The sequence below is a fragment of the Sphaeramia orbicularis genome, chromosome 7, assembly GCF_902148855.1.
Source record: "Sphaeramia orbicularis chromosome 7, fSphaOr1.1, whole genome shotgun sequence".
Classification (NCBI taxonomy): Eukaryota; Metazoa; Chordata; class Actinopteri; order Kurtiformes; family Apogonidae; genus Sphaeramia; species Sphaeramia orbicularis.
Window position 1 is genome coordinate 4,725,120 of NC_043963.1, and position 10,828 is coordinate 4,735,947.

Consider the following 10,828-nt stretch of genomic DNA (forward strand, 5'->3'; position numbering starts at 1 on the left):
TTTTCATCTAAAACATGACGTGTCATCAGTAAAGAAGTGAATAAGACTTACAGTATATTTTGGATCTTCTGAACCTTCTCCACTGGTTCATTTTCGACTCGTCCTCTGACATATTGTCTTCATTCTGGTGTCGGTTCAGCTCCAAATCGGGGAAAGGAACTGGGGTCGAGAGAAGCTGGAGCTGCTGGAGAGGTTCAGCCAGGAAAGAGCTCAGTGGGAACAGAGGCTGAGGGAAGCAACGGCAACGGCAGCAACACAACAGCAACAGGCCAAGGTACAGGTCATCAGCAACTCCTCAGACATCAGAGTCCAGTCCAGTCCAGTCCACATATCTGCAGATGGACTGTGTTTGGACAGATGTTTCATAACCATCTGTTTTAATTCAAGCTGATTTTCTGTAGGGTGTGGATGCTGAACTGTATATTATCATATCATCAGCGTAACAGTGACAATTTGTAGCATTATTAATATAATTCATGTTGAAACTGAATGGAAGTGGTCCTAGGACAGAGCCTTGAGGCGCCCCTTTGGTTATAGTGTGTTCAGAGAAAGTGTACGTTTTAGAAATTTTTTATCTGCAGAATTAAATAAATTTTACAAAAGTCATTTATTTCACAAAAATCACTATAAATAGAATAATTACTTGTGGACGTGAACCCTAGTGTTGCTGTTTATTAATGTTTTCCTTAAATTTTTTCCGCTTAAACTTACCAGTTTGTTCTAAGACAATGTCTGAGTTAATTTATGAGTTTAATTTAGCTCCAAATGAAAGGACAGGCCTAATTTTGTGGTTTTAGGATTAAATATTGGACTTTAAACCTTTATTTTCCGTATTATATTTGTGTAAGTTCATATTAAAACACTGAATTATCGTCAAAATGTCCTCATTATTTGTTTATTCTGTGTAAAACCTGTAGAATCAGTGTTTTCGTTAAAATGCTAACCAGGTCTGTTTGGTCTTCACAGTCGAGGTCGTCGGACGCCGCTGCAGACGCCATCTTCGCTAACGGGACGGGGTCGCCACGGTAACACTCTTCAACATCACCTCGTTATGATGCCTTCATGTTACTAAGAAACAAAATCAGAAAATATCGGAAACACCTGGAGGACATGCTTTAAGATGTGACGCAAACATTTAGATTCAAGGATGAACCAAAGACAGTTTAGGAACTGGAGGTCAAAGGTCAAAGGCAGGGTGACTGTAATGAAGTAAGGCCAGAAAACAGGAATTTATCGGCATTTTAGCAGTATATTTAATAATAACAAAAACAGAAAATAATGAGATTATTTTTGAAACTCAAAAATAGCTTTGAAATAAAAACTATAATAAAAACAACACATGACAGAGGGTTTTAACACATAAAACGAATTGATTTTGTGTACATAAAAATAAATTATAACCACGTATTTACTCTGAAAAAAAGTAAAATCTAATGAAAATGTCAAAATTATTAACTATTAAACCTTTTTTCATACCGGAGATCCTTCAGAATGGATTAAAAATTAATCAAAGGGTTAATAAAGCAGTAGAAATAGTCACAACAGGAGAATAAGGAAAATGTTAAATGAAGATCATTAACCATAAAGTTAAACTAATTAAATCTTTGATGTCTGTTTCCTTCTGTGAATAAGAACTAAATCCACGTCAGACCTGAACGGAGCCGCTGATCAGATGGAGAAGAACCAGGTGGATGTGTCGTCTCATCTGATTCGTCCAGAGCTGAGTGATGTCACCAGGAAGAACTGGACCTACCTGACCAATGAGGTGAGGAGGTCGCTGTTGGGTCGGACGTTTTCTGAAGAAGAGATTTAAGTTGCACTTAAACGCCTGAGACTGAAGAAGTTAAACATGCTGAAGTTCATAATACAGGGGTGTCAAACATACGGCCCGTGGGCCAAAACCGGCCCACCAAAGGGTCCAGTCTGGTCCGGTCCGGTCTGCAGATGAATGTTATTCCTGTTTAATAATTATGTACAGAGTCCCAGTTACACTTCATCTGTCAAGAATAAATGACAGGCACAATCATTTCATGAGAAGAGGTAAAAATATAGCATATCTATATTTATTTGAACTTTATTTATTTATTTGTCTCAAACTTTGATGTAAAAAAGAAAAAAACAACTAAAAAAACAATAAAATCAAGACATTGGTATTCAATAAATATAAAATATTAGGATAAAGTAAGCCAATTATCAGTATGAATCTAAGATTTTGCTTAGATTGTATTATTTGTTTTATCTGTATTGTATAAAACTGCACCATCTTGTTTTCATATTTTGTTTCTGCAGCTTTCCTTTTTGTAAATGGGGTAGGCATAATTAAGCTGTTGCTTCAGCCTACGCCTTTTCGCCCATGTTTAATATAGAAATTCAAACTGTATGATGTATATATCGTGTTCTCTTAAACGGATGAATAAATTACTACTACTACTAAGAAGTCAATTACATATGCACCCATCAATGGTCATTAATCACAGAAAAAGTTAAAAAAAACAATAATTTTAACATAAATGTACATATGAATCAACTCATTAACACAGTTTGAGAAGAAACAGACAGAAGCAAAGGCTGATCTAGTCCTGCTCCTTCTGCACTTTCAGTGTCAGATTCATAACCAAATATATTTCCTTCATCGGCTATTTATCACATTAAATTAGAGAGCAATGAATAACTAGTCAGAGCACCTTTATATCGGTTTTATCACCGCTGTGCGACCATTCTGCCAGAAATAAACCACCAACAGTGTGTATAACCTGGTTCATTCGTATGTTGGTGTTTGATGTTTGTTTGTGTGAGCTGTGAAGAAACTATTTTGGGAAATGTCTCCAAAACTCTGAAAATGTGAATGAAGGTAATTTTCACTGTAAAATGTGCATTTAATATCTCAGTGAAACATTTATGTTTACATTTACATATTCTTCCACAAACAATATGAACCTGAAATGTCTCCAGAAAAGTGTAATTGTACCAATATTCTGCTTGTTATTGAATGTTTTGTGTATTTGTTTTTCATCCACTGTGATCTATACATTAAAATGCACATGAGTAAATGATAAACTGAGGCAGAATATTGTTAAAATTGCATTTATTTTCTGGTCGTACTCAGTTCATTATGTAATTTAGCTGTTTTCATGCTAAAATAAAGGGAAAAATGTGACCTTGTCATTATTTGTAGGTCATTATGTTTTTATTTTACTGGTCTGACCCAGTTGAGGTCACATGGGGCTGAATGTGGAACCATGTCTTAATAGATTATCCAATTAATCCACAGACTAATTAGTAGAAGGATCAGATACTAAAATCCTGAATCTCCGCTGTGTTAATTTGGCAAATGATGTGATTTTCACTCGAGGTTCAAACGAGGCTGAATTGGAACGTAGTAAAAGTGTCAGACTAATCTTTTCTCCTTGGTTTTCCTCAGACTCCAGAGGTGGGGGACACCTGTAAAACCTGGGACGGCCCCAGCGGATCCTTGAGCAGCTTAGAAGGATCAGAACTGGACCTGGAGTCGGTCCAGAGGAGCTTCACGGCTCCGGACCGAACCGGGATCCGGATCTACTACAGCCCTCCTGCCGTCCGCCGCATGGAGCACCGCCGAGGGGCCCCGGAGGCTCCGGAACCAGCGCAGACCCACAACGGCGCCTCCCCTCTGGGTCCGGGCGGGTCAGCGGTGGAAGCTCCGCCTCCTCAGACCTCGTTCTCGTCGTCGTACGAGCAGTGGCTCAGCTCTTTGTCCAAACAGCACCGGGAGCTTCTGGAGAGCAGGACCGGCGCCGCTTCACTGCCCGGCGGCGGCAGCATTAATGGGTCCTCGGGCGCCGTGGTCGACGGGATGACCGGCGCCGCGGCGTTCCACGGACTGGAGATCGGAGAGATTACAGCGAACCTCAGCGACGACATGAAGGAGATGACCAACTGTGTCCGACAAGCCATCCGATCATCTTCACTGGAGAGGAAGTCCAGCAAAGACCCCGGGGGTCCGGTGGGTGGAGTTATTTAGCAGCGAGGGGGTGGAGTTATTCAGCACCGGGGGGTGGAGTTATTCAGCACCGGGGGGTGGAGTTATTCAGCACCAGGGGGCGGGGGGTTACCTTCGTTAAACAAAGTTATACTTTCATACAAACATGTGATGATAAACATCTTTCATCTGTTCTTAAAGCTCCACTGCAGCTCATCACAGTTTCCTCATAATAACATAAAACATTCCCAACATTTGTGTTTATTTGTTGGAGAATCAACTACAGTCTGTAAATATAAAAATACCATAAAAACCTGATAAAACAACAAAATAATTAATCAGCAACGATGATGAAACCAGTGGTGCAGAAGTAAAATTCCATTACAGTTTAAACCAGGGGTCTCAAACATGCGGCCCGGGGACCAAATGCGTCCCACCAAAGGTTCCAATCCGGCCCCAGGGATGAATTTGCAAAGTGTAAAAATTCCACAGTCAAGGCTGTGGAACTCATTTTAGTTCCGGTTCCACATACAGACCAATATGATCTACAGTCAAATAATAACAGCAGAAGAACCGACAAAAAAGAATGACTCCAGATTTTCTTCTTGCTTTGATGTGAGAAAAATAGTATTACATTATGCCCATAAATAATATAAACTTCCAATTTTGGTCTTTGTTTTAGTGCAAAAATAACATTAAATTATGGAAATATTTACATTTACAAACTATCCTGTAACAATAAAATGTGAATAACCTGAACAAATATGAACAACCTGAAATGTCTAAAGGAAATTCAGCACAATTTGAACTCTTTTCTGCCTGTTCCTCAGTGTTTAGTGTCTTTGTAGATCTGATCCTTAATGCACATGCAGAAATAAGTTGAGGCAGAATATTGTGAAACTTGCACTAAATTTTCTTAATTTTTTAAATTTAAATTTCAGTTTTTTCAGGTTATTCACATTTATTTTTTTGTGTAGTTTATAAAAGTAAGTATTTTCATAATTTAATTGGGTTTTTTTTGCACAAACACAAAGACAAAAATTTGGAGTTGTCATTATTTCTAGGTTATTCTGTTATTATTTTACTGGTCCGGCCCACTGCAGATCAAATCGGGCTGAATGTGGAACCTGAAAGAAAATGAGTTTGAGAGCCCTGGTCTAAACCCTCTGACTGTGTCTCCTCCCTCCAGGCGGTGGGCGTGTCCACCCGGTCCACTCAGACTGCCGCCCGGTGTGTTAGCATTGGCCTTCAAACTGACACTCTCCCTGGCAGAGGGGCGGGGCTTCACTCCAAAGCCTGGTCTCCTCGTCCGTCTCCGACCACCACGTCCCCGTTAGCGTCGGCCCGGTCGCGGCAGATCTCCACCTCATTGGATAAAGTCCACAGTCGCATCGAGAGGCCCTGCTGTTCGCCCAAGTACGGATCTCCAAAGCTACAGCGCCGGGTCTCCTCCGGTATGTGGACTTCCTGTTCTACCTGTGGGCGTGGTCAGGTGTGGTGGTTTTTACAGCCGTTTCATTGGTCCGTCCTCAGGCTCCACCTCCAGACTGGACGGCTCGACGTCCTCCAGAGATCGCAGCCTGTGGAGCCTCCAGCAGAGGCCCATGGGGGGCGGAGGGGGTTCAGCCTGGGCCCGGTCCACCACCACCAGGGACAGCCCGGTCCTCAGCGGACTCACTGACGGATTGTCCAGCCTCTTCAGCGTCGTCGAACACTCGGGAAGCACCGAGTCTCTGTGGAGGAGCGACGGAGGTAAGAACAGAAGAAGAACAAGGTCAAGCTTCACATAAGACCAGAAGAGTCCAGGATGAAGGACCATCTAATCCAATCCAATCCAACTTTATTTATAAAGCACTTTAAAACAACTGCAGTGGGCCAAAGTGCTGTACAGAAGAATAATTAAAACCAAAACAGGAGAATAAAATACAGAATAGATTTAAAAACATAGAAAGTGTACAAAAAGGAAAAAGTGCTATACAGAAGAATAAATAAAACCCAAATAAAAGAATAAAATACAAGATAGATTCAAAAGCCTTACAATTAAAAACAACAAAATAAGTAAATAAATAAAATAGAGAAATAAGAGCAATAAACCACTACCAAATAAAAACGAGGCCATTTAGGGATTTAAAAGTAAATAAAAGAATTTTAAAATGGATCCTGAAATGTATGGGCTGCCATCATGGGAGACGCCACTAGATCACAGAGGATTATTAAACCAGTAGACCACAGGTGTCAAACATGCGGCCCAGGGGCCAAAACCGGCCTGCCGAAGGGTCCAGTCTGGCCCTGAGGATGAATTTGTGAAATACAAAAATGACACTGAAGATATTCATAATCAAGGATGTTCAAATCATTTTAGGTCAATTCAATCTAAAGTGGATTTGACTAGTAAAATATTATCATAATAACATAAATAATCCAAACTGCACATTTTCTTCTTTGTTTTAGTATATAAAAAGTAAAATTAGGAAAAAAAAGTTACATTTACAGACTATCCTTTTACAAAAAATATGAATAACCTGAACAAATATGAACAATCTGAAATGTTTTAAGAGAAGTATGTGGAATTTTAACAATATTCTGCCTGTTACTGAATCTTTACGTTGTGATGCATATGTATAAATGATCAACTTAGGCATAATATTGTTAACAATGCACTTTTTTTCTAAAGAATTTTCAGATTTTTCATGTTTGTTCACGTTATGTTCAAGTACGGTTTGTAGACGTAAACATTTTCATAATGGAATTGGATTTTTTTTCACTCAAAAACAGAGAAAACTTTGGAGTTGACATGATTTATCAGTTCTTATCCTATTTTTTATACCATTTTACTGGTCCGGCCCACTTTGGATCATATTAGGCTGAATGTGGAAGTGAACTGACATGAGTTTGACAGACCTGCAGTAGACGGATGATGTCGGTATCAGAGAGAGATGAGTTTAAATACTGTGGGGGTGGGAGGGGGTTTGAAGTACCATTCCATCTGCATAGACATGTTAAATATTAAGAGGACCAACAGTTGACCCCTGGGGAACTCCACCTAAGTAAAGTTAGTGATGGATGACATTTTATTCAGTATTGACCACTTGTAGATTTCCAGTCTTTCTAATCCTGGTCTCTGGTGGTTCATCTCCAGGAGCCAGTCCAGCCCGACAGCCCCCAGCTGCAGGGAAACCCTCTGCAGTCTGCGGGTCCGAGTCCGGATCCCAGCGGTACGGTCTGGTCCAGGAGTTCTTCAGGAACGTGTGCAGCGGTCGAGGCCAGGCCGGAGTCCCTCTGCCCGGGGACAGGGCCCAGAGGGACTCCCTGGGAGTCCTCGGAGGAGTCGATGAACCCAAACCCGAGTGTCTGTCGGCCGGACCGGGTCTGGGAGCGCTGGCCGGACTGGGAGGAGGCAACGACAACGTGACCCGCATCGTTAATAAGAGGTTCATGAGGCACACGGCCGGAGAGGAGATGGTTAGCATCATGGGAGGAGGATCTGAGGTCAGACATTTACATTTAACATGTGCAGACTCGGTGGAAAAACCCTCATTTCATTCATGATCAATAAACCTTATATCAGTGAATAATGGGAACCTTCTTTTTCCCAGGATGCACCTTGTGACTGCGCCACCCAATCATCCTGTTTCTCCCGCCCATCGAGAGCGAGCGCTCGCCATTCGCACGGCCAGTGTAAGCACCGCCCACAAGACTCCACGGCGACGGACGGAGAGAAGAGCGACGTCTGCAACGAGTGACGATGACGACACAAAGCAATAGGATTAGTCCACGTTCACTGCCAGGACACACACACACACACACACACACACACACACACACACACACACACACACACACACACACACACACTGTAACACAACGTACATTCACTATGACAGCCGAGCGACGCCACGGCAACCGGTGGCATCATGACACGTTCAGAGCAAATGATTATTTATAAAAGTTCAAAGAAATAAGATGAAAAATACACCTTTAGTTTCTGATTCTGTGGGTTACGTAGAATCTGCCAAAAGTACGTAATGATAAGAGACGTAACACACACCTGTCGGCTCTGATTTCACAATTTAATTAATGTTTGATTCATTTTCTTTGTTTCATGTTAAAGTCAAAATAAAGAAAATGAATAAATCGTCCCTTCTTCAACTGCAGGGACTTTAACGTTACCTGGGGTCTTAAAAAACTTTGGTGTGTTTTCACTGGAAAAAGAAACGGTAAAAAAAATTTTCCCTGGCCTCAAAAACTTTTGCCATAAAAACGTCAAAGTATTGGGCGGGACTTTTCAGATTCTTGGAATTCTTGGGGGCGGGGCTGTGTGCTGATTGGTGGAACACATTTGCAGCATTCTGTACAACCGTTCACATCATTTACTGAAAACATTCAAAAGAAATTCATCGCGACTGAGTCTGAGTTGAATCAATTTTCCTGAACTTTTCAGTGGAAACACAAACCACACAGATTTACCTGGAATTCTTTTAGCAGGTAAATAAATTCCTGGAAATAAAGGTTTTTATTCAACAAAAGGAAACAAAAACAGTGAAAAACATTTAAAAATGATAAAATGTTTCTTCAACATCAGAAAATAAAACATGGAAATGGTTTTATTTTTTGATGAAAACCTTAAATCTGAACATTTCATGGTGAACATTTCGTGGTCGTTTTAATCGTGGTCATTCCGTTGCTCGGCTCTTTTGTTAATTCACTGCCAAACACGACGCAACACGAGCACAGTGCACACACTGCCTCACAATGCACTGCCACACAACTACACAACCACACAAACACAGACACACAAACCAGGCGATCCCACACGTCTGATTCTGGACCGAACCGATTGATGCCAAGGACGAGAATCAGACTCCGCCGTCGACGAACGGCATCAGCTCTGATGTCATCACCAGACTCTGACGTCCGACGCCACCGCCGACCACGGATCGACAAGCATGAGTCGAACGCTCGCGTCATTCCTCTGAAACGGAAATGAAAGTGATCAGCACAAGACTCGGTACCATTCCAGCCCCAGACTCCTGGATGTGAAGGACTCGCTTTGACGCCACGTGGAGGCGGATCTGAAGCTGAACGTGGACTTCAGCCGTCGGACCCTCTGCTCCGACGGAGACGCTTCGGGTTTTGATCCGTTTCAGTTTTTTTTAATAGTTCTACATTATTGTGATGTCAGCCATCTTCAGAGCTTTGTTTTGGTTCCACGTCTCCACATGGTTTCAGGTTCAGGTTCTATTAGATGCTGTTCTATGTTCTATTAGACGATGCACTGGTAACAAACAGGAACACCACTCCGGTCCAGAGGTCCAACCGATGGCGTTTTCCATCAAAGACGTTGGTGCATGTTTGAGTTTTGGATCCGAACACGTGAACATGTTTGAACGAAAACTTCAAACTAAAGAACTGACACATGTAGGTAGACTGAAGCTGCAACTGACAGTTTTCATTGTGACTGAATTCTTTTCTCATTTATTTGATGAATATTAATGAACTCAGTCCAAAAAAACATTACTTTGTGTAAATCTGCCACATTTTGCTGGAAGCTGTTTTCCATCTGTAGTCCTCAACATTTAAAGACAAACTAAATAAACAAACAAGAAAACAGAGTTTATACAACACATGATTATATACATGTATACATCATACAATAAATACAGTATAAAACTGCCAAGAAAAATAACTACTGAGATGGAAATGAAACACTGATCAGACATCACAGGTGTTTGTTCACTGGTTTGATTAGATTTTAACTTTTTTTTTTTTTTTTTCTCTTTTTTATAATGGTGAAAAGGTGGAATTTTCTCGAATAGTCGTTGTTAGACTATTCCAGCTCTTATTGCCTATAACAGATGTTTGTTTTTGGGTTTTTTTTATTTTTAAATGTAATTTTATTTATTTATTTATTTATTTTCATTTATTTTTAATAGATTTCTATAGCACTTTTTGTTTTGTCCTGTTTTAGTTCATCTGGACATTCATCAGTCTCCTCTACAGACAGATCTTTTTCTCAAATTATTGTCTCTGCATCAAACCATGGATTTGTTGCACAAATTTGAACAACCTTTCATGCATTTTTCATTCAACTTTGCACCAACGTCTTTCATCAACTGAAGGAAAATCCAGGACCAGGGTCTGGGTGGGTTCAGCAAATGCAAAAAAAAATCAACAAAAAAAAACCAAACACAAAATCAGCTGGATTTACATTTTAATGTCATAACTGAGTTCATAAATAGATTAAGGAGGAAGCAGGATGTTTAATGCGACGTTACCGATGCATCGTCATCTGTTACATAACGAACCTGAAACACAAACATCATCTGCAAAGAAATGAACAGAAACCGTCACTACGAGCGTTGACAGTTCACCCCCACATTCCTTTTCCACATTGTGTACGATTTCGGGGATTGGTCGGTAAATCTCAGCGTTAAAGTCTGCGTTTAGTTCCCCTCCTGTGGGCGGAGCTACCGTACGACCGCTATTCACGCCTTTAAAATGTAGCATCAAGAAGTAAACGGACTCCGACTACCGCAAACGCCGTTGATTTGACTGGTTTTATTCCAACTTTGCTCATTTGTATGTTTTTTATATAAGATCCTGTCGACTTTCGTGGGTTTTATTCCGTTTTTGCTGTTTCTCCTGATCCTCAAAGTGCCTGTTGGATCGACGTTTGTCAGCTCACACCAAAACTGGACGCCATCAAACCCACAAATAAACAAACAAACAAACCGGACTGGCCTTTTTTTAGGATTATTTTTATGTTTTTAACTAAGATCGGACTGAAGATTAAACAGTTGAATAAATACTCGTACTGTACCGCGGTGAAGGCGACGGTTTACAGGTGGAAGAGGATGTACTATAAGAACT

The 10,828-nt window shown here is 40.8% G+C and overlaps 1 protein-coding gene across 1 annotated transcript in view; it reads left to right on the forward strand.

Annotated features, from left to right (window-relative positions):
* Nucleotides 1-9,399, forward strand: part of mtcl2 (microtubule crosslinking factor 2) — a 135,414-nt gene extending 126,015 nt beyond the window's left edge. Inside the window, exons 17-25 of the mRNA XM_030138869.1 lie at nucleotides 140-274; nucleotides 967-1,025; nucleotides 1,633-1,765; nucleotides 3,422-3,982; nucleotides 5,148-5,412; nucleotides 5,492-5,710; nucleotides 7,098-7,447; nucleotides 7,555-7,747; nucleotides 7,794-9,399. Coding sequence (XP_029994729.1) covers nucleotides 140-274; nucleotides 967-1,025; nucleotides 1,633-1,765; nucleotides 3,422-3,982; nucleotides 5,148-5,412; nucleotides 5,492-5,710; nucleotides 7,098-7,447; nucleotides 7,555-7,701 — 1,869 coding nt within the window. The 3' untranslated portion in view covers nucleotides 7,702-7,747; nucleotides 7,794-9,399. The remainder of the gene's footprint in view (nucleotides 1-139; nucleotides 275-966; nucleotides 1,026-1,632; nucleotides 1,766-3,421; nucleotides 3,983-5,147; nucleotides 5,413-5,491; nucleotides 5,711-7,097; nucleotides 7,448-7,554; nucleotides 7,748-7,793) is intronic.
* The last annotated feature ends 1,429 nt before the right edge of the window (nucleotides 9,400-10,828 follow it).